Raw genomic sequence first — 24,196 nt, forward strand, 5'->3', positions numbered from 1 at the left:
GATGGATCCATGAACATTTAATCCAGCTTAATGTTTTTCCCTCCCTAATGATTCACATGTTTGATAACTGAGGTAATTTTAGAGTATACGCCTAGATCTGAATCAAAGGATTTATGGTCACCTGAAGGAAATACTTGTGAATTGGGACAGGCAGCATTTGAAAACACCTTGGTTCTATATCCTCTAATTATATTTTTCTATATTTAGAAGCAGGTTATTATTACCCTGCTGGCTGTGCAGAAATACAGCACTGTGGGGTGTGACTCAGCACCTGTTTCTGTACCTTATATGTGCATGGGATTATTGCATAACTATCAGCCAGTGGGTTCTGCATGGGGACAGTGCTGAGGCAATTGCTTGGTGGAGGTTATTGTAAAAGAAGAGGCAAAAATATTGGGATTCAAAAGAGAACCTGATGCAAAACCACAACCCCGTTAGGTTTCATTAAAGGAATAAGAATCGATGAGAAAGTAGAGACAAATGAAGATCATAGAGCATTCATGCTTTTAGGGTGGAGGTTGAGGTTTCTTCCATAATACTCTGAGTTGCTTTGCTTGAGGGAACTCAAGGAGTAAGGGAGAAGCCGGGGACCTGAACATGAATCACTAAGTGAAGGACTGAGCATTCTGGACCCTCAGCAAAGAGGCAGCTAGAGCTGGGTGAAATTGTATGTAGGAAACATTTTTTGGAGAAAAATCAAATTTGCAACACGGAAACATTTTGCAAAATTGTGTCTCTTTCACTAAATTGTTTGGCTGAACGCCCCGCACCCAAAAACCCTACCCAAAAAAAATATAATCTAAATGTTTCAACATTTTCTGAATGATGCATTTCAATTTTTTGGTCCAAAATGACTTTTCATTTCAAAATTCCCTTTACTTTTCTTCCTTTTTAAATCCAAAATGTTTAAAAATAGCATTTCATTCAATCCCAAACCATTTTCTTTTCTTTTCAATTTTTTAATTTGCCAAGAGTTTGGAAAAACTTTCTTTTTTGGTTCAACCTCAAATTATTTGTTCAGATGTTGCAGAATTGCCATTGAACCGAAAAGTCTGTTCTTCACCCAGCTCTAGTGGCAGGGGCTGTGCAAACTGGTCTCCTTATGGCAAGTGTGTCCTTGCACTGCAGTCTGGAGCTGCAGCACACACTGCTATTCCAGCCCCGGGCCCCCTTACACATCTCATTGCTCTAGAGTGTAGCTATCTGTCTGCCTGCTTACAGCACCCGTAAAGCACCCATCACCATAGTACCTAGGCATGGAATACACAGGTAAGAATTACATGCTTTTCTAAGAAACCTTTATCTAACTGCTTCAAAGTGGATCTAGAGTTGAAGGGAGAATCCTGGCACTTTAGCAGTTTCCTGGGATCTCATGCATCTTTCTTGTTTAGCGAGCGCTGTTCTGCATTGTACTAGCTGGAGCTTCCACTTGTCCTGCAAAGTCATCCTCAAGCCGTGTGCACTGCAGTGGCCCTGTTGTAGGAGCAACAGTGATCTGTGCTATGTATAACCTGTATGTTCAAAAGGTCTGTTACATTTCCCCCCACTTTTGTCTCCCCTCCCTCCTTGAATACCTGTGAAGTGGCTTTCCCCCTCCCCCTCCCTCCTGGAATGCTTCTGGGATGAATGGGTTGGTTGAACAGCTGGAAGATCAGAAGAGCTCCTAGGTAGACAAGGTGTCTGGGACTCTAATTAAGCAGCACTCACACACCCAATGCATGCGCACTGCCCGAGGTGGAGTGTGACCAACCAGACACGGCCAAGTCATCTCTAGTCACAGGCCATGAGAAGCAGGTCCGGTCCTTAGAAGGGGAAGGGGCCATGTGCTCAGCAGTGCACTGACAAGCTTGTACCTCCTGTGAAGGCCCTTCACCCGGACCGCCTGGCCAGTGGCTCGCCGCGTTACATTTCATCATGCGTCGCTGCGCTGTGGGACACTTACCTTGAAGGATCCTGACATCTCCAGTGCTGTGCCTGTCGTGTGAGTGTGACCGTCCCCCTGCCCCCTCTTTTGAGCTTAGTATCAGTATAATAAATGTGGTGCTTTCAGCCAAACTTTGGTGGGTCATTAGTCCTCCCTAAACTTACTAGCTGGCCCAATTTCAGGTAACAGCCCTGTGACAAGTTGGATCACAGAAACCCCCCTGGGAGCTGCCAACTGATGTGCCAGGACTACCTCTGCTCCTGTTTTCCCTGCCAGCTCAGGACTCCAGCACCCTGTCTTACTGAGCCAGACACTCCCGTCTGCTCCAACACAGACCCAGGCTCTGAATTACCTGCCCCAAAACTGAAAGCAGCTCACAGAAGTGTTCCTGTCTTTAACACTCATATGCCCAACTCCCAATGGGGTCTAAATCCAAATAAATCCATTTTACCTTGTATAAAGCTTATACAGGTGTAGCCTATAGGACTAACCTGCTTGCATATAGATATAGATATAGATATCTTTTTATTTGATGTATTGTATTAGGTTTATAGATTAATATTAAAGTAAGTTTGGCTGTAATGCAAGAGACCTACAGGCCATATCCTGTATGTTAACCTAAAGCAAAGTTAGCATATCGATAGTAAGGCCTTTTATTCAGAAAGCAAAGTTAACCTATATCTTGTTATCTAAATAGATGAGTACCCATGCCTGTCCTTTTATTTAGACTGATAGACAATGACGAATGGCATAGAGGGTTTTCCCACAGACTTAACAAGTACACCACAAAGAGACTGATGTGCGTACATACCTGTCACCAATATGCACATACATACTAACCTATGGGGTAAGTGTACCCTAACATTTCTGTGGGTGAGGAATGAAATTTGGGCATAAGAGGAAGGAGGTCCGGCATTTGCCCTATAAAAGAGGTAACCACCTCAATAGAGTATCTCCATTTTCTTACTAGCTTTAGATCTCCATTTTCTCCATTTCTTTTCTTCATGCTCTCAATTTCTCTCTGTCTCCATTTCTCACTTACTACTTCCAGTCTATCTATCTACGATGAGTGCTACTATTTGTAGGCTATACTTGTTCTTCTTAAACTTTAAGTTTCAAGGGAACTAGGCTAAGCTTGGTTTCCCTAAGTTTTATTCTTAGTTTGTTTATTAGGTTTTGATTTAAGTTTAAGATAGTCAAGTAAACCCTAGTCAGCTTTAATACCTCTTAGCATTTTCTAAGCACTGCATCCCTCACTCAAGAATTGAGAAACCTGAACTGCAAGGCCGGTCCTGTGTCTCTTACCACCAGGTTATCAAGGAAGGGTGTGAGTATGTTAACCAGAGCTTGTTGCATATACCGTATTGTTCCGAGTATAGGCCGCTCCTGATTATAAGCCGCACCCTTAAAGTTTGGTGCTATTTTAAAAAAATTAAATTTTTAACTTTTTTTAACTTAAAGAAAATATACACATTAGTAGAACAGTAAAACAGTATTTTATTTAATGAATAGGAAGACATGTACCAGTATTTTTAACACTTTTAACACTTTTGGTAGTCCTGCTTTTGACGGCATATGTTATATACTCAGAAATATTGAAAACTATTTTGTAGTTATACTGTAAATAAAGAAGGGAAAAGGAATGGACAACAAGGAGACTGATGGGAACAGTTCTCACCCTCTCCCCTGCACAACAATCAACAACATTAGCAAATGTTCTTAGGGTTAGGAATCATGGCCCCCCCCCCGAACTCCTGCCCCATCCAACCCCCCGCGTTCCTTGACACCTCCCCCCACCCCAGGGACCCCTGCCCCATCCAACCACCCCTTCTCTCTGTCCCCTGACAGCCCCTGGAACCCTTGCCCCTGACTGCCTCCCACCGCCCCATCCATCCCCTGATCCTTTCTAACTGCCCCACCAGGACCTTTGCCCCTATTCAATCCCCCTGTTCCCTGCCCTCTGACCCCCCCAACCTCTATCCACCCCCCACCCCGAACTCCCCTGCCCTCTCTCCAACACCCCCTCCCTGTCCCCTTACTGCGCTGCCTGGATGTGGCCATCCGGCTGCGGCTGGAGCCAGGAGCCCCGGGATGCTTGGCCGGGGCAGGAGTCACGCGGCCGGAGCCCGGAGCTGGAGGATGTGGCAGGAGCCGGACGGCCAGAGCCAGGTAGCTGGCCAGCCAGAGTAGGGCAGCCGGGAAGGGACGCGGGGACGGTGCCGGGTGGCGGGGGACGCGGCGCCGGGCGGCGGGGGACGCGGCGCCGGGCGGCGGGGGATGCGCGGCCGGGGCCGGCGACCCGCGGCCGGGGCAGGGCCGTCCAGAGAATTCCGGGGGCCCGGGGTCTTCGGCGGGGGGGGGGGGCCTTCCATTCTGGGACCTGCCGCCGAAGTGTCCCGAAGACCTGCCGCGGGGCGCCCCCGCCGCCGAATTACCGCCGAAGCGGGGCCCGCGGCTGAAGTGCAGCCCGGTCTTCGGCGGTAATTCGGCGGCGAGAGGCCCCGCCGCGGGTCTTCAGGGCACTTCGGCGGCGGGTCCTGGAACGGAAGGGCCCCCCGCCGCCGAATTACCGCCGAAGACCGGGCTGTACTTCGGCAGTGGGTCCCGCTTGGGCAGTAACTCGTCAGTGGGGGGTCCGTCCGCCCCCGCGCGGAAGGACCCCCCCCCGCAGGCGAAGACCAGGAGCAGAAGAGTTTTGATTCCCGGCCACGGCTGGGATTTAAAGCGCTCTGGGCTCCCCGCCGCGGCGGGCAGCCCAGAGCGCTCTGATTCCCGGCCGCGGCTGGGATTTGAATTATTTTTATTGTTTTTTTTTTTCAAGTTCCTGATTATAGGCCGCACCCCTAATTTAAAGACTTAAATTAGGGGGAAAAAGTGCGGCCTATACTCGGGACAATACGGTAATACTATATTCTCATATGTATCTTTCGAATAGCAGCAATGCAATTGTAACTTTGTAACTCTTGAGTATTTTACCATTTACTTACTATTACTGATTTTAATAAGTCTTTGAGGCTGTATCTGTCTCAGTGTGAGCTTCCTGTCATACCCCTGAGGCTCCTTTATAAATTCTGTGGAGCCTGATTCAGGACAAGAACTTTTATCTTCTGATCAAACAGACTGGTGAGCCTAAACCCATACGAATTAATATCATCAGTACACCCTAAATCAGGCTACACAGGTTAAACTCATAAATTGTTTGTCCTCTATATCACTGATAGAGAGAGATGCACAGCTGTTTGCTCCCCCAGGTATTAATACATACTCTGAGTTAATTAACAAGTAAAAGTGATTTTTATTAAATACAGAAAGTAGGATTTAAGTGGTTCCAAGTAGTAACAGACAGAACAACGTAAGTCACCAAGAAAAATAAAATAAAATGCGCAAATCCATGTCTAATCAAACTGAATACAGATAAGATCCTCACCAGTTCCAGAATGCTCCCTTTTACCAGCTAATCTCCTTTTAACCTGGGTCCAGCAATCACTCACACCCCCTGTAGTTACTGTCCTTTGTTCCAGTTTCTTTCAAGTATCCTGGGGGGTGGAGAGGCTCCCTCTTTAGCCAGCTGAAGACCAACTGAAGGGGTCTCCGAAAGGTTTAAATAGACTTTATCTTCTGGGTAGACACCCCTCCCTCCCCCTGTTAGGGTGACCAGACGTCCCGATATTATCAGGACAGTCCCGATTTTAGGGGACTTGTCCCGCATCCCGACCTTACATTGGTCGGGACGTCTGGCCACCCTATATCAGGGGGACCGCAGCAAGCCGGTGCCACTCATCTTTCCTCCCTAGGCCCTGGGGCAGCGCGCAGCTGAGCTCCTGGCGCGGCAGCACCAGCACCGGCCCACCGCCCAGCCGGCAGGAGCCTGCAGAGCGCAGCCCTGCCCCTGCCCCGGGCACACAGAGAGGCAGCGAGGGGGTCTCACTCCGCTGCGTGCTGCAGTGGGGCGGGAATTGTAGACTCCAGCAGCGAGCGCCGGGCAAAGAGCCCCCCCGCCCCCCTCCCCTCGACCCAGCTCGAGCCTAGGAAGGAGCCAGAGGGACTGGGAGGGACATGCCTGCTGGATGCTTCCTGGGAGCCACTCCAGGTAAGCACTGCTGGGCTCCCCTGGCCCCCTGGCAGGTCCCTTTTCGGGGGCTCCCCTCAGACCCACTGCCCTCAGCCCCCACCCTGACCCTATTCCCTCAGCCTCCCCCGCAGTCCCCCCTGTATCCCCCACCCGCAATCCACTGCCCTCAGCCCCCCGACCCAGTTCCCTCTGCCTCCCCTCCCCCCGATCATCTCACCCTGCATGGATGTGGAAATCTGTCCCAGATTCCAGGCTGTCATTAGCCCCTGGGGCAAAAGATCAGCAGAGGTTTCCAAAGGGAAGTTTGCAGCCTTTGCTCAGACCCGAACATTTTTACTCCCAGTTTATCCCCCGCTGATGTTCATTATGAAAAGTATTGCAGGTCTAATAATAATCTTTGGCACTTCTGTAATTCACTGTCCAACATGTGTTTTGTGCCCTCCTCTGGTGGATTTTTAGAGGATAGCTGTATAGCTGCCACCTAAGGGAGTTTATATCTTGAACTCAAGTAGTAGAAGCTCGTGCTTTTGAGTCTGGATGGCTCGGGTTCAATCTTTGGTGACTAGCTATGATGGAGGTTGCTACACTTATAATCCCTTTAATCAGAGGTTCTGAATATGCTTTGTTGTAGGCAGAGCGAGCATATAGTTAAGCAACCAAAAATTTAGAATGGGAAGTGTTGAAATGTTGGGAAGCCTTATAATTTTGCCAGTCTGGAATGATAATCCCATCTGAGGGATGGGGGCAGGGAGAGAGGAGAGTGAGACAGGACCAGGAAACTGGGACAAGGAATCCAGAGCGGTAGTGGGGGGCAGTTGAAATCAGATGAGGAGCTGGGGGGGTTAGACAGCAATAGGATAGACATAGACTGGAGGAGATGGGGAAGAAGGGTCTTTGACTACTAGAGACCACTCTGTTCAGGAGCCTGGAATAGACCCAGGATTCCTGAGTTTCACAGTTCCTCTTCTGTCAGCAGATATCTATGAAACCCAGTGGCAAAAAAGTCTCTCATCCCCCTATAGAGCTGATCACGTATAGGATGACAACCTACTGCATCTGCCATCACTTACTCCATTAGCTCAAGTGGCAGAAGTCTGTGCAGTGGATCTAAAGGTTCATCAGCAGGGTTGGAGCCATGCGAGTTTCACGATGATTCCACATGACAGAATTTCTGGGGCAGTTCAGTTTTGATTTTTACAAAAAAACCCAGGGAAATGCATACAGAAATAGGGTGACCAGATGCCTAAATAGGGGAATGTCAAGCAGGAATAGAGAGGTTATTTTATCTCTGTATTTGGCACTGGTGCAACCACTGCTGGAATCCTGTGTCCAGTTCTGGTGTGCACAATTTAAGAAGGATATTGATAAATTGGAGAGTGTTCAGAGAAGATTCACGAGACTGATTAAAGAACTATAAAACATGCCTTATAGTGATCGACTCAAGAACCTCAATCTATTTAGCTTAACAAAAAGAAGGTTAAGAAGTGACTTGGTTATAGACCGTAAGTATCTACATGGGGAACAAATAGTTAATAATGGGCACTTCAGTCTAGCAGAGAAAGGTAGCGCATGAGCCAACGGGTGGAAGTTGCAGCTAGACAAATTCAGACTGGATATAAGGCATACTTTTTCAATGGTGAGAGTAATTAACGATCAACAATATACTAAGGATCATGGTGTTTTTCTAAAAGCTATCCTCTAGGAATTATTTTGGGAAAGTTCTATGTCTGTGCTATACAGGCAGTGAGACCAGGTGATCACCGGATCCCTTCTGGCTTTATAATCTCAGAACTAGGTACATCAATTCACATGCAAAATTCTCATTGAATTCAATAGGTGTCCTTGCCCTGTGGCTTGTGGTGTGGGCTGCAGCAGGGGCCGTACAACCCCTCTCGCAGCTTCCGAGGGCCCCCTCTCATGGCTCTGTGCACCTGTGTCTGTCGTTGTCCTCCCACCCCGCTCGCCCAGTGTGTCCTGATATTTCACTCTTGCGATCTGGTCACCCTACCCCCTGTGTAGAATCCAGTCACAAAATGGAGATTCAGAATCACATGAGCAAGTCACATGCCCAGGCATGACTCAGGACTTGCAGGTAGCGGCCATTACCCACATGCTACTTTGAATGTCCTCAGGTAAACTTATGTGGATTGGAGTCTTCCAAGCTCTTTTGTCTGTTAAGTGCTTCCTGATTGAGCACTTAACTTGCACATTCCTTTCCCAGGAAGTGACCAAATGCTCTAACTAAGGCTACTTAGAAATCAAGCAAGTATACAGCCACTGTTCATAACCCTGAACACACAAATGGTGCCTCAGCCTGCCTACAACTAGGATGAACATAACCAGTAGATCATAACCTTTACATAGATGTGTTACATGGCATATGTAGCAAAACCCTATTCCAGTTATCGTACATACATTTATAAGCACCCCTGTCATAAATAGTTAGTTAAAGGTAAGGTTTTTGTCTACCTGTAAAGGGTTAACAAGCAGTACCTGTGGACACCTGACCAGAGGACCAATGAGGGACAAGATATTTTCAAATCCCTGTGGAGGGAAGTTTTTTTTTTACTGTTCTTTGTTTTTTAGAGAGTCTCTCTTGGGAATTAAGAGAGTCCAGACATCTTAATCAAGTCCTCCCAGGTTTCTGCAATAAATTCTTCTATTCAAGCTAGTGAGTATTAGCAAGGAACTAGTATTCTTATACTTTTATTTCTGTATTTGCAATTGTGTGTTTTGCTATAGAATTTCTTTAATCCTGTACTGTTATTGCTTTTACTGAGAAAGAAAGGAGGGGGAATTCTCTCCAGAGATTGATAAGTTTAGACCCTGTATATTGTTCCATCTTGGTTACAGAGACAGTGACTTTCTTTTTATTCTTTAATAAATCTTTTCTGTAAAGGACTTGGTTGATCTTTCCTTGGGTGGATTCTCAGGAAAGGAGAGGAGGGAGGCATCCCTCTGTAGTTGGATTCCGGTATCTCTCCTAGGAAAAGGGAGGGGGAAGGAAGCAGGGGGGAATGGTTTATTTCTCCTAGGTGTAAGAACCCCAAGGATTTTGGGGAAGGACTGTGTCCCAATACACGTACCTTATTGGGTGGTGGCAGCTTTTACCAGATCTAAACGAGGATTTTAGTTTAGAGGGAAACCAATGCAGGTCCCCATTTTGGAACCCAACAGCTCTAAGTGGGGGGTGAGACCTATGACATGGTGGCAGCGGTGCCCCCCATAAAGTCTTATGGGGTACACTGTCGCAAGCCCATCCTGTGGCTAGACCCTCATCTGAGAGGAATGGGTGCAATCTCCTGCTAGCTGAAAAATGTACATTCATTTCCAAGAACAACGATGAAACCAATAGGAGCCCAAGACTATGCATGATGGTTGGAGTGTGTGTACCCTCAACAGAAGGCGAGATCGGTGTCCTGCTTAGACACATTCATCAAAACGATCTTTATACCTATTTTGCTGACTGGCAGTTCCTGCCAGGCAGGGGCTGCAGTCTGGTGGGTTTGGCTGCAAAGATACCCGCTTCACTCAATTGACTGGCAGCCCCAAACTGTGACGTCTCATGGAAGGAAGGAAACAGGGCAGAGTTCATGCTTTGCATGGAGGTCCTAGCAGCCCAGATTCTAGGCAATGGTGACACCCGGTGTGGTGTGACATTCGTGCTGGTGCAGTGGGGTGAATTAACAACCTGATCAAGTTAATGCCTCTTTTTATTTAGAGGGCAGGTCACATCACCTCCCTCCTCCAGCGTTCCTCATGCTGACCTGAAGGGGCCCTGTCTGGGGCTGAAAGTGGAGTTAAGTCAGCATGGCTCATTCAGTCCCTTCTTGTTGGGCTGAGAATGTCATCCTGGTGATCAATGAACATCAGCTGTGGGCGCTAGTTTGTGCTGTGGACACATGCTCACTGGGAACTAAACGGAGACCCCCCACACACACCTCATTTCACACACATCGTGCTCAGGGTCTAAGTGATCACCATTTCTGGGGGCAGGCAGGAATTTTCCCCCAGGTCAGATTGTCAGAGACTCAGGGTGGGAGAGGAGGCTTCGCCTTCCTCTGCAATGTGGGGGCACAGGTCACTAGCTAGTTTGAACTCAAATAAATGGTGGATTCTCTGTAACTTTTATTCAAATCGTGATTTAAAGACTTCTTCAGTAACTCAGCCAGAGGTTATGGGTCTAGTGGGTGGGTGAGGCTCTGAGGCCTGCGATGTGCAGGAGGTCAGACTAGATGATCCTGATGGTCCCTTCTGACCTTAAGGTCTATAAGTCTGTGAGTTCTTGGTGGCAAAATTTACTCTGCTGAACTCAGCTGGGCTGGAACCAGAGGCCTGGGAGTGGAAGGATCCTCATTACTAATCCCCTGAATGAGCCATTGGTGTGTTAGACCACACAGCGGCCTAAATGCTCTGATGCCAGAAGGCAAAGAAAAAGAACCCTGCATTTAGTATTATTTTAAAAAAATAATTTCATGATTTTTAAACCAATCTCATGATTTGGGGCCTGCCTGCTGATTTTGGAGTGTTTCGCTTTGGCACCACTGCTTACATGAGCCTCTGGGGTTCTGAACAAGGGCTGGAGCTGAGATGCTGCCTAGACAGATTGCTGCCTGGGGATTTTGTTCAAATAAGGAGACGATTTTTAGGCCCATTATGATGAATAAATAGCTAAGTGGTGGAAACACTGGGAGTGCTAGCGGTTGTTTGGGGCCATTCCTTAGCCAAAATATGTTTCCTCTAGGGACTGCTCTGCCATGACTGGATTTAATTGAAATAATTGGTTGGATTATTTTGGAAGCAGCATCTTTTGCCTCAGACTTTACATCACCTTGCAGGAAAAAAATTACCAATTAATTCTATTTTTATCCCCTTGGCTGTACCTCAGTGTTAAATACTCAGCTAGGAATGTGAGATCTTCTGCCTAGAGGAACCATCTGTCAGAAATAACTGGCCTGAACTTCACCCAGCAGCTGCCTTGGATTCAATCAGGATTACAGTGGTTGCAAAAGTAACAGGTTGTGCTGCAAAGCAAAGCACAATTCCCCTGGATGGCTGCTTGAGTGTCTGGCTGGCAGGGGGTGTGGCGAATGGGATTCAAAGCTCCCATGGCCAGAAGGAATGATTGAGAAACGGGGTGGGATTTCAAAGTCACCGGTTCTCTGGCTCATATAATTAATGACAAAGTGTCACCATCTGAGAGCCGGTCAGGGTTCATGGGAAATGTACGGAGAGTCCTTGCAGGGGGAGGGGCTGTTTTCATAACAACTGTGTTGTTCTTTGCATTACAAACAAGGAGAGCTTGTCTCCAATAACTATATTTGTATTTCCGCTTTACATAACACAGAAACCAGAACCTGCCACCATCCGATCTGCCCCTTGCATTCCAGAGCCCCACCTCCTAAGAGGACGGGTCTGACCTTTGGTCTCTGCAACCACCACACCTACAACACTGAGCTGTGTCTGCTCCGTACAGCAGTGCTGCTAACTCGCACCTTGAGAGCAATACATTAGAGACCACAGCATTAAAGGCAACCTGCAAAAGTATTTTAAAATGTGGGCTTGTGGCCTTTGAGGCTTCTTTGTGATGATAGCTCCAGAGGGTGGGAAGGGTTTGGGGGCTATTCTCCTGTTTGTTTCTTCATTCGAAATTCAGTTCACACTAGGAAATCTGACCAAATTCCTCCTGCTGTTTCCACCAGTGCAGCTGAACCAGCGCGAGTGCGGCAGGAAGCCTCAGTGTGGCAGGGTCTTAGCCAATGTCAGTCACACCTTCTGACATGGCGCTAAAGACGCTAGGGACTGCTGGAGCCTTCTCTGCACCACATTCCCCCGGCCTAGGGTGACCAGATCACCACACTAAAATACAGGGACACGTTGGGGTGCCGTCAGCCCCACCCACAGTCCAACCCGTTCCTCCCAGGCTCTGACCCCACTCATGGAAGCGCAAGGTTTCTTTTGCCTTTTCCAGTCATATTTCAATGTAAAGTGGCCACAGGCAGGGCTCAGTGCCTGTCTTCCTGCTGAGGCTTAACCAGGGTAGCACAGGACCACCAAAGAGAGTGGGCTGCCCAGGATCAGCAGCAGGGCATGCTGGTTAACAGAGGGATGGGAGAGCTGGATGGATACGCTTGCAGCTCCCCTGTGCACAGAGAGAAATACTCATTCCCTGTTACCTACAGGAGATACTTATTGCCAAAAGGAAGGCAATGGCTAATAAGGTGAGGGATGCTCTTTCAAAGGCAGGGAAGCTTCTCGGGGCAATGGAAGGGCCATGGGCTAGATGGCTGTAGGAAGGGGACTGGAAGTGAGAATGCCAGGACCTGGAGCATGTTCTTATGTCTCTGCTTATTTTAAACACCCAGGGGCAGACATACTAATGTTTGGGGTAGATGCATTGCATTCAGGTGTTGCTTGTGAGTCAGACGAACTCCTCCCATGACAACTTCACTCAGCAAAGACAGTATTTATAGCTCAGGTCGGAATGGGGAGTGAAATCAGATAAGAGCTCCCCTGAAAGAGACACAAATCATTCCAGGAGGTCAGTTCTTGGCAGCTGCCTTAACAAGAATATATAAAAGCTCTATCACTTTATTAAGCTACATTTTTAAAACCAGCAAAAGCTCTTGAGCAAAACCTCTTAAGCTCTAGAATTCAAATAGGTTCCAGAACTCCCACTGCGGGCTGTGTGTGGGGGCTGCTAAGGAGATGTCCTTCACTGGAGAGAACCTTTTCTCTAGAACAGGACAGGTGGAAAGCACCCCAAAGAGGCTGACCAAGCAGAGGTTTTCTAGGACAGCAGCCGGGAAATCTCCAGGCCTGTCAGCAAAGAGAAGCAGGAAACCCAGGAGAGTGCTGTATCCATCCCAGGTGAGGAGATACCTGCCACGCCAGGAGGCAGACTCAGTCAAGAGATGGCTGCTTTTCCTTATTGGGGTTATCCTCATGCAAATCTTTACTGAGAATCCTGAGCAAGATAAACTGGGTGGTGGCCAAGACCTCAGTGAGCATCAGCCCTGTGCTACAGCAGCACCGAAGGATAAATATGCAAATCTGGTCTGTGTCCAACAGCTCAGGAGAAGAGACAACTACTTTAGAGGCCACATCAGCCAACTTCCTATCAGATCCTGGGAGCCAAACTCCCCTGCAAACTGCAGCATCTGCATCTCATCAAACAGGAGCACAGCTGTGTGTCTCCTAGACTGATCAGCTTCTCTTGCAAAGAGCACCAGTCCTGCTTCTACCTGCAGCTAATGGAGAACACTCACCACAGAGAAGGACCTGGTGGACCTGCTGTTCATTCCAGGAAAGCCGGAACTGGAACTGAAGCTCAAGCAGGTGAAACGGGGGCTGATTTAAGGCCAGAAAAAAAGCGTCATCAGCAAAGCCCAGTGCTCTGGAGAGAGTTGTGCAGCTTGTTTGCTGATGATTCATTTTGAAACTATAATTAGAGATCAGATTTCCAAGATAATGTTTCAGACAGCTCCTGTAGAGGAAAAGCAGAGGCATTCGGTTTATATGTGTATGTCTCAGGATTGTGGTGTGGAACATGTACTGGTTACAGATGGCTATAGTGGGAGTTTTTTTAGCACCTCCACTTAAATTCTCTCGTTTGGGGGCCAATAGCTGAGCTCTTAATATTCACAAGGTTGAAACAAATTTCTAGCCCTGGAGAAGTGCATGCAGTTCACAAAAGTTTAATAAATTCTGAGCTGCTTTTGCCCTTCTATAGCGTTGTTTAAAATAAAAATGGTGAGGTTGTTTGCTAAGAATGATATGTGTCTTGGAATTATTTTTTAAAACACAAAATGACGACGGTCCTACACTGTGAAAGGTGGCTATTTACTTGGAAAGTCCCATTTTTTTCTACTAAGATTCCCCCCAAGGCACTAGTGTATGGATTTACTGCAGCTCTGTATCTACTGCATATCCACTGTGGCAGTGAGCCTTTGACCTGCAGTACAAGCAAGCGTCCTCACTCGGGCAAGTAATCCCACTGAACCCCTCTTGCCTCATCCAGCTTAGATTTCATGAGCCCTTTCCTGAAAGACAGTCTCAGCTCAGCGTGATCCATCCTGCTTCTCCTGTGCCGTGCTCCATAGCCCCAAAGGAGAGAGTTCGGGACGGAGCTTTAGCATCTAGGGACATCTTCCAGGTTTGTGCAGCTTTACGTCAGTTCAGGGACTGTTACTCAAATGTGCTTCCTGAGCCGACGTTGCGGAATATTCTGTGACTATTAGGTGTAGCCACTGGCAGAGAAGAGTGGGATGAGAAGCTCATTGAAAAGCCCTGTTTTGCTGTACCTGCGCTGTATGTTATCTGCTTTATGGAGGCACAGTTTGGCTGCTTTATGGAGGCACAGTTATGGAGGCGGTGGCTGCATTGAGGCTGATAGACTCAACTTCTTTCAGTGACCAAGTGTGACCTCTCCAAATTGACAACATGCGCTCCCTGAGCACGGCAGTAAATCTGGTCATTGGTTTCAGTTAAAATGGCTTTAAGCAAGCTTCGCCCCACGTCTCCTCTATCTCTGGCTCCTCGTTAGCGAACTAATAGTTTTGTTATTAATCCTTCTAACCTCCCATAGCATTGAATCTCATGCATATGCTGCATTTGAAGATGCGTTGTGTGACACTGTACAGAATATGTGGAACACTTTATAATACTGTTAATACTAATATTGCAAGAAATCTTACCAGCTATGCCGTGTAAGGTATCTGTGAAAATGTTATGATTTGCCCAGTATGATCTTGTTTATATGTTTGTACCATCTTTGTATAGTGAGTTATGAATATGTGTGGTAGATCTGTATCTCAAACTTGGACTGTGTTTCTGGGGACCCACCCCCAGACAGATGGGGATCAGCACTATCTAGCCTGTTCAATGGCCCATCAAGGGTCAGCAGCTGTAAAAAGAACACATGGAAAGGAGCCAGGGGCTACCCCTTATGAGTCAGCAGGACTTGTAGGGGCTGCCGATGGACAGGGAACTCCAAGGGTTTTCCATGCCATGTGCTGTGAGTTTGTGCATGGGACAAAGGAAGTACAATCCACATGGCAAAGGTTATAAAAAAAGCAGCTGCATCATCTCCATCTTCAGTCCTGCTTCCTACCTCTGGAGCAACTTCTCTACACACTGAAGCATTGAACAAAGGACTGACAGACCCATCCAAGCTGTGGATGTGTTCCAGAGGGACTTTCAAGCCAGCAAACTCACCAACGCTGCTAAGAACTTGATATATGGACTTTGAAGTCTTATGTGACTGCTTTACCATTTAACAACTTTCTTTCTTTCTTAATAAACCTTTAGTTTTAGATGTTAAATGATTGGCTGGCAGCCTGGTATTTTGGTAAGATCCAAACTAATATTGATCTGGTAACGTGACTGGCCCTTTGAGGTCAGAAGAACATTTTGCATAAGTGAGCCGAGTTTTTAAGTGACTCCTCACCTAGGTGCTGATTGGGAGCCAGAGAACTGGACTGCAATAAAGGGGGCCGTGTGATTTCTTTTTTAGCTCCTTGGTAACTAGTGTGGGGAATCAGAGGCACAGTTTGTGACTGGTGGGTGAGTCTAATTGCAGTGTTGACCACCGGTTTTGGGGAGAATCTGCTCTCCTTTTTGCAGCCTGCCCTGCCTTGGCATTTTCAGTGAGGGCTGACCCGGACAACCCAGGTCACATGTTGTAATTATACAAAGTCAATGATTGTTGCTCATGATTCTAGACCTTATTCAAAATGGCTGCCATTTCCCATAATCCTCAATGGGAAACAAGTCAAGGGCTGCCCTCAGCAAAGATGGCTGCCATTTCCCTACCGCCTTGGCATGTGGAAGTGAGTTTGCCCTTAGTAAAGATGACCACCATTGTGGGGCTGAAATACAAGAAGCTGAGGAGACGGCAGGGAACACAAGGGAGATGGAGACAAAGGCATAGCAGTGAAATGTGTGTGTAGGTGGGAGACTAAGGCAGTACAATGGGTTATGGGGACAAGAGGTGAGCTATGGGAGAAGGAGGGAGAAGCTCCCTGGGTTTGAGGCTTGAATTCGTGGCCCTCTGGGCCAGCGTTAAGAACATTTGTGTTTCGTTATGACTGGAAATTAGCCCCTGGGCCACGCCCTGTGGTTGCAGAAGGGAAGGCTTAAACCAGCCCTTCTCTCTTGTGAGGACACGAGTGTATTGTAGCCCCAGGGCAGCTCTAACAAGCCTTTTCCTACCGTCTCCCCCTTGCTAGAGCCTTTTCCCATGGCCAGAGCTTTCACTACAGCGGGGAAAGGGAGGCAGGGGGATGCTACACAGCTAAAAATAGCAACGGAGACGTGGGAGGTGCTGGAGTGCCTTGACGCTGCTCCTTTAAGCACCGACTCGGCGTCTACACAGCTATTTATACCAGTGCTAGGGGTGTGTGCCGGGTATGTGCTCCACATGCCTGAGGGTTTGCAGGATAATACCCTAAGTAAGAAAAGAAGACAGACAGGAACATGGGCAGGGCAGGGCAGTGTTGAAGCAGTTTGGGTGCCTGCATTTGGCCCAGTAACTTCAGGATTGGCAGCCCCAAAAAGTCATGGGCCAGATGCTCAAAACTAATGAGATTGCACTCCCCCCAAAACATGAGATTTTTTTAAAAAATTAAATTCTGGTTTTTGACCCATCTTTTGATTTTGACAGTCCCTCACTCCTGCTGCAGGAGCTCTCGAGTCCCACAGCTGTGCATAAAAGGCTGCCTGATGGTGCGGTGAGTCAAACTTCTTCCAAACCCAAATATTTTAACTCATTCGGTGTGACCCTGCTAGCGTCCACACCTGCCCATCCCCCATCCCTGCAACTGACGTATCCCCAATCCCACAGCAGCCTAGCCCCCCAGCCACTCATCGATTCTGCCCCCCAAGTCCCAGATCTGCCCCTTGCCCTCAGCACACCTCTGTTCCTCTTACAGCAACTGCAGTGGGCTCCTCCTCTTTCTCATCCCAGGCTGCGGGCCGGGCGGGGCAGCTCGAGGGAGCCCTCTCCCCACGCTCAGGCCTGGTGTTGAAGGAAGGAGGGGGAGCACAGGCTGACCCGTTAGTTGAGCTTCTGAGTTTTAGGTTTCAGAATTTTCATTTTTCAGGGTTATTTTTAGCAATTGTTGAGCTTATGCAGATGTCCAGAAATCAGGGTGTTTTGGGCTTTCTGTTTTTTACGTGCGTATGAGGGGTGGTACCTGGCCTTTGTGGCTCCCTACAGGAGCCCCGTACTCCTCTGCAACCCCCCACCCCTCCCCGCTCCAAAGCAGCGAAGTGACAGGACAGGAACAGTGAAGGTGGGTCCTAGAGAGGCCACATGGAAGCAGCCAATCAGAGCCCGGGAGGCTCAGATAAAAGGCGCTGCAGGGGTTTAGTAGGTCAGTTCCTTGCTAGGGCTGGGGTAGGGGCTCCAGGTTCCTCTCTAGCCAAAGAAGCTCGAGGGTTAACTGGAGCTTGTGTCTGGCTGCATTTTGCTTAGCTGGGTTTGCAGGGAGAGAGAGGACCGAAGACCCTTGAGTTACGGGTGAAGCTAAAAGGGGCCAGGTGGGAAGAGGTCTAGGGAAGAAGCAGCAACCAACTGAACTTGAGCTGTATGTGGCTGCTGTTTATATGGCCCCGGGCTGGAGCCTGAAGTAGTGGGTGAGTCCAGATTCCACTATGGGCCACAGTGGCAAAAACCCCAAGAAGGGCACAGGGCTTATTTGAGAGGCTGAACAAAGGGCTGAATTTAAAGGGCCCATATCCAGGGCTGAAGACCCTGGTGAGGATAACGGGACTGTTCGTCTACTGGATTCTTTGCAGCCCCAGAAGTGGCTCATTTGGACTTCGTGACTCAGCCGGAGGGCAAAGCCACAGAAGACCTATTGAGTTCAGCTGGCAGGGTGCTGAGGCAGAAAAGGGCTGCAGTACCACACCCAGCTGCTAGGAGGTGCTGAGTGCCCCTCATGACAGTACCGTAACGTGTCATCGCTTGTAACGTTCCCTAGTGGGCTTTAATGTCGTTTCTGACAGCGCTGTGGGAACCTTTAGACTAGGGCACCAGCAGGTGTCGTACCCCCGCGGCGCGCGTCAGGTGTCGTACCCCCGCAGTGCGCGTTGCTGCTTTGTGTAGACAAGTCCATAGAGACATGTCGCTATTCCCAGTGTTTTTCCATTGTGTATTGTATAAATGCTGATTTCATGGTTTTTATTAGTGGGGGTGTTTTCTCCAATCAGAAGCCCTATCCAGTGTCCAGGGAGGAGGTGGGGGCAGAGCTACCCAGGCTCTTTTTCTTCTCTCTCTTCCACCCCTTCCCCCAAAACTCGCCTGGCTTCTGAGGGGAGGGGGCAGAACCCTGGCCACCTCCTGCAGCAAACCTGATTGGCTGCTCCTCTCCAAGAGGGGATGGTCCCATGGGCAGGGTTGGAAGGGGCTGGAGCATCTTGCGCCCTAGAGACTGGCTGCAGCAGAGGGTAATGGTGTTACTGCGATTAACTGGAGATGGGCTACAGTGCGTGACAGGAAGAGCTGCCCCATCTCGATTGCAGGCAGCAGCGTATTGATTACGTCCCCAGTGAGCTGATCCAATGGACAGAGCCCCTCTCTGGTGACAGAGCTGTCTCTTCTCTCTCTTTGTCCTAAGCTGGGGGGCGCAGCAAAGCCCCTGGACTCTCCCCAGCCCCAGAAATCTGGAATCTAGGTGCAGGAGCCCGGGCTGGGCAATGGGTTGCTGCAGGGTGGAGGGCTGTGTGGAAAAGACGCCGCACTCCCATAAAGGCGTGACGCTGGCGGGTGGCCAGCTGAGTGTGGGGTGCAGGTGTACACAATGACTAGCAAAGGGGATGCAGCGAGGGAGACAGGCACTTCCGTAGGCCCTGCTGGGGCCGTTGCGTTTCAGTTCACTGATGACCCAGAGCAGGGCTGTGCCTGCACAGAGGCAGGATGGACTGATTATAGCAGGGCTGGATACTCGACAGTGTTCAGCGCCCAGCACTTAATTGAGAGTCATCATAACTCTGTATTTTAGATCATCTTCAGTAACAGGAGAGCTCTGTCATCGAGCTGGGTTCTCCCCGGGAAAACATGGAGTATGTGTAGCAGTAGAGGGCCTCTCACTGCGCTTTCCCAAGGTGCCTGACATAAGGCTCTGGCCTATTACAGTTCTGCTTCACAGGAGAGTTCACGAGGGTTGTGCTAGTGTTTGTACAGGCACCTTTCCGTTCTGGATCTGTCCACCAGCTCACTGATACGCTCCTGCCAGGATCTCTGGGGAGCAGGAGGAGAGAGAGTGACGCTGCAGATGACCAGGGGTGCTCAGCAGAGAGGCTGAGCTTGCTGACTGGGAGCACAGTGCAGGATGAATCACGGTTTGGAAGCAGTAATGCAAGAGGATTTACACTGGTGGGCTGGGATGTTCTGAGTCATGCAATCATGTTGGTTACAGATTGAAAAGACTTGTTAGGTCCCAACTAGCCTTTTCCCTGAGGATGTGTGCCAGAGTGTTCTTTACGGTCTCTTCTTGGCATACAAACTCACCCTGCCTCTCAAAGGTTAAAACAGGACAGCCCAGCAACAATCCAACCCAGCCCAGCTGCTGCTGCGAATGGGCGAGATTCTGGTCACACACGTTCGGAAAACACACGCGGCCACCTGTGGGCTGTCTTCTCCAGCAGCGCTCTCTTGTGGCAGGGATTTTCAAGGCAGCCCCAGGCGGCAGCCCCTGGGGATCTCTGGCTTCAGTCTAGAGTCTCTGGCCTTCAGAGTTCAAACAGCCAAAATGATGCAGTTTCCCTTCCCCCAGAGTTCAAGATGATGGGATGAGTTCACATGCATGTCTCCTCCAGCAGTATCACCCCTTCCCCTTCCCCTCATCCCCCAGCTCTGTTAGTTAACACATTTTTCCACATGTAGTCAAGACCCTGTGGTTCTGAGTTATGAATGTTTACTTAATGTAAGTGTCTCCTCCCCCCGCACCTCTTTTGCCCACTCTGTCGTTCTTAAATAGGTCTAACCAGTGATTTTAACATTCCAATCATGAGATTCATTCCACCGTTAAGGCTGCCTGTGCAACCTTTAATTTGGGACCCTTCTGTGCAGATGCATTGTTGTATAATATTAATTACATGATTACATGCTATTTTTTTTTACTGGATGCCTCCTCTCGTTCAGTGATAGTTATTCAATATTTCTTTTTATCCTTCTCATTCAATGTTTGGGTCCAGGCCTTATTTACATGGCAGTTATATTAAATTTCTTCTCACCAATGAGAATTCCCTATTCCTCTTCCTTGCTCCCTAGACTCCCAGCATTGGTATATCTGACATTTTAAATTCTTACATTCTTCTCTTCACATTCTTTTCCATGTTGATTCACTTTTGTTTGCAACGAGGCGTGTTTGAATTTGAACCACATTTGCCTCCTTGGCTCCCTACCCTGGTGTTGCTAGTTTAATATTCTCCTGGCTGCTCCGGCTGATCTCCAGCTGAGAATATGAGTCCCCCTGCCTGTGAGATGCAGGCCGTCCTGTTCGTATAGTCTCTTCTTCCGCAGGAGTAGATAACAAAATCTGCACTTCACATCAGCTGTGCAGCTAATGGTTTATTTCTGGTATTTTCTGCCTTCTCTTTCTCATGGACTTTCGTTTATCACCCAGGCTGCTGACATTGCTCTCCAGCACTTAGAGAATTTCTTCCCTATACATCACTTGACCCTATATTCATGATACGTTGTGTCTGAGTTCGATATTTATGTATTTGTACTGTGTTCTTTCCTAACAGCCTCTTCTTTTCCTGCTAATTTACTAGTCCTGACTAATCTAGTTTCTGTGTTGTCAACTCTCAGAATTTTATCATGAGTCTCGCAATCAGGGCCAGCTCCAGACCCCAGCGCGTCAAGCGCGTGCTTGGGGCGGCGTGCCGCGGGAGGGTGGCAGGCGGCTCCGGTGGACCTCCCGCAGGACCAGCGGACCGTCCGCAGGCATGTCTGCAGGAGGTCCACCGGAGCCGCGGGACCGGCGACCGCCAGAGCGCCCCCCGCGGCATGCCGCCCTGCTTGGGGCGGCGCAATTCCTAGAGCCGCCCCTGCTCGCACTATCTGGTGTTTTTCTTCAAACCTGGGATTACATGAGCCAAACTGGTGCACCCTTTTCTGAGAATGAGATCAGGTGAGATATGTTGTTTTGCCCATGTTAAAAAAAATTCTGACAACCATTTAGTTGAGATCACTTGATGATTTCCTGTTCTGTTCATTCCCTCTGGGGCACATGGCACTGACCACTGTCGGAAAACAGGACACTGGGCTAGATGGACCTTTGGACCATATGGTCTTATGAGACACTCTAGTGCCTCCATGCTTTGGTGCACAGGCTGGAAATCTGGCAGGGTGGGTTGCCCTCAGGTGAAGGATGTGCCTTTTGCTTTCCCCAGGATAATTTGCCCGGTTTTGGCAAAATTAGGAAATTCCACCATTAAAGCTGCCTATGCAACCTTAATTCGACCCCTCTATGCACATGCATTATTATATAATATTATACTATTTTTTCCACTGGATGCATACCTTCATTCAGTGAATGGATAGTTATTCAATATTTCTTTTTAGCCTCCTCATTCAATGTGTCAATCCAGGCCTTATTTAAAGCCTCCAGATCCTGCACTGGCTACAGAATTATTCATTTCCTCACATGTGTTTCTGTATTGCTTGTGACCCATGAAGCCTGGGGCAGCCCTCCCTGGAAATGCCAAGGTCAGGGCAGGCTGCAAAAAGGAGAGCAGATACTCCCAAGACTGGTGGGTAACACTGAAGTTAAAACTCCCCAGCCAGTCACAATTGTGCTTCTGATCCCCCCACACTGATTATCAAGAAGCAAAAAAAGAAATCACCCAGCCCCCTTTACTGCATTCCAGTCTCTGGCTCCAAATCAGCACCTAGGTTCAGGACAGTGAGAAGCTATTTAAAAAACTCTGCTCACATATACAGAATGTTCTTCTGACCCCAAGGGGTCAGCCACATTACCACGTCGGTATAGGTTCAGATCTTACCCAAAATACCACATTGCCAGCCAATCCTTTAGTGTCTAAAACTAAAGGTTCATTATAAAGAAAAAAGAACAAACAAGAAGAGAGATGTTAAATGGTAAAACAGTTTACACACACACACACACACACACACTTACACTTACTTTTCAAAGTCCATATAGCAGGTTCCTAGTAGTATTGGTGAGTTTGTTGGCTTGAAAGTCCCTCTGGAACAGATCCACAGCTTGGATGGGTCATTCAGTCCTTTGTTCAGGGCTTCGGTGTAGCAAAGTTCCTCCAGAGGTAAGAAGCAGGATTGAAGACAAAATGGAGAAGATGCAGCAGCCTTTTGCCATGTGGCTTGGGCTTCCTTTGTTTCAAACACAAGCTGCCCAGCTCATGGCTTGGAAGCCTCAGGCCTTGCCTACACTGGGAAGTTCCTGTGCAGTCAAGCAGCTTTCTGCGCTGTAACTCCCGAGCTGTACACACTGCCAAGCCACTTACGCCTGGTCTACACTAGGCGTTTAAACCGGTTTTAGGAGCGTAAAACCGATTTAACGCCACACCCGTCCACACTGAGAGGCCCTTTATATCGATATAAAGCGCTCTTTAAACCGGTTTCTGTACTCCTCCCTAACGAGAGGAGTAGCGCTAGTATCGGAATTGCCATATCGGATTAGGGTTAGTGTGGCCACAGATCGACGGTATTGGCCTCCGGGTGGTATCCCACAGTGCACCACTGACCGCTCTGGACAGCAATCTGAACTCGGATGCAGTGGCCAGGTAGACAGGAAAAGCCCCGCGAACTTTTGAATATTTCCTCTTTGCCCAGCGTGGAGCTCCGATCAGCACGTGTGGCGATGCAGTTAAAAATCAAAATAAAGAAAGAGCTCCAGCATGGACCATGCGGATGTGATTGCTGTAAGGGCAGGCAAATCTGTTCTATCAGCGCTCCGTTACAGAAGACGAAATTCAAAATCATTTTTTAAAAATCTCCAGACAGACGCCATAGCAGGAACTCAGCGCACTGCTGCATGACAAGCGTAACGGAAAGCCAAAGAATCAAATGGACGCTCATGGACTGGAGGACTCAAGCTATCCCACAGTTCCTGCAGTCTCCGAAAAGCATTTGCATTCTTGGCTGAGCTCCAAATGCTTCTAGGGTCAAACACAGTGTCCGCGGTGGGTCAGGGCATAGCTGGGCAATTTACGCACCCCCCCACCCACCCACAGAAGTGAAAGGGAAAACAATCCTCTCTTGACTCTTTTACATGTCACCCTATCTTTACTGAATGCTGCAGATAGACGCGATGGTGCAGCACTCAACACCAACATCCTTGCTCCCCCCCCCCCGCCATGGGTGGCTGATGGTGCAATATGGCTGATATCCATCGTCATCATCAGCCTATTGGCACATGGGGCAGTGCAAAAGGACTGGTAACCATGCCAACTAACATCTGTGAGGTCAATCAAGGGCACCTGGCCCTAATTTTTCCTGGTAGATGGTGCAGTATGGCTGGTAACCGTCCTCATCATAGCAACAGGGGCTGAGCTCCATCAGCCCCCACCCTTCATGTGTAAAGAAAAGATTCAATTGCCCCTGGACTAGCAGCGGGATGCTGGGCTCCTCTCCTCCACACTGCTTAATGTCCTGTCTGGACTATCATAGCAGCTGGAGGCTGCCTTCCACTCATTTCTCACTAACAAGTCACTGTGTCTTATTCCTGCATTCTTTATTACTTCATCACACAAGTGGGGGGACAATGCTATGGTAGCCCAGGAAGGCTGGGGGAAGAACGGAATCAACAGGTGGGGTTGTTGCAGGAACACCCCGTGAATAGCATACAGCTCATAATTTCTGCGGGATCTGACACAGAGCAGCTGTGCTCTCTGGTTCTATGATACAGTGGTTCTCTAGTACACTTGCCCATATTCTAGGCAGGACTGATTCTATTTTTAGATACCAAAAAGGAGAAATTGACTCAGGGAGTCATTCCCAATTTTGGCTTTTGCGCCCCTGGCTGATCTCAGCCAGGGGCACTTATGACAGCAGCAAATGGTGCAGTGCAAAAGGACTGGCAGCCATGATCATCTTATTACCAATTTATTATGGTATGGTAGATGGTACAGTATGGCTGGTAACCATCTCTGCTGTCATGCAAAAGCAAAAGCATGCTGCTGTGTAGCGCTGCTGAATCGCCTCTGTGAGC

General features: G+C 48.5%; 1 protein-coding gene across 2 annotated transcripts in view; it reads left to right on the forward strand.

Annotated features, from left to right (window-relative positions):
* Positions 1-15,803: 15,803 nt before the first annotated feature.
* The window catches only part of LOC123352293 (discoidin domain-containing receptor 2-like), a 174,289-nt gene continuing 165,896 nt past the window's right edge, over positions 15,804-24,196 (forward strand). The window contains exons 1-2 of one of the 2 annotated variants that reach the window (XM_044992152.1): positions 15,804-15,826; positions 16,660-16,726. In XM_044992152.1, the coding sequence (XP_044848087.1) occupies positions 15,819-15,826; positions 16,660-16,726 (75 nt within the window). In that variant the 5' untranslated portion in view covers positions 15,804-15,818. The other variant, XM_044992151.1, reaches the window with a different exon arrangement.

Source organism: Mauremys mutica, chromosome 18 (assembly GCF_020497125.1).
Source record: "Mauremys mutica isolate MM-2020 ecotype Southern chromosome 18, ASM2049712v1, whole genome shotgun sequence".
NCBI lineage: Eukaryota > Metazoa > Chordata > Testudines > Geoemydidae > Mauremys > Mauremys mutica.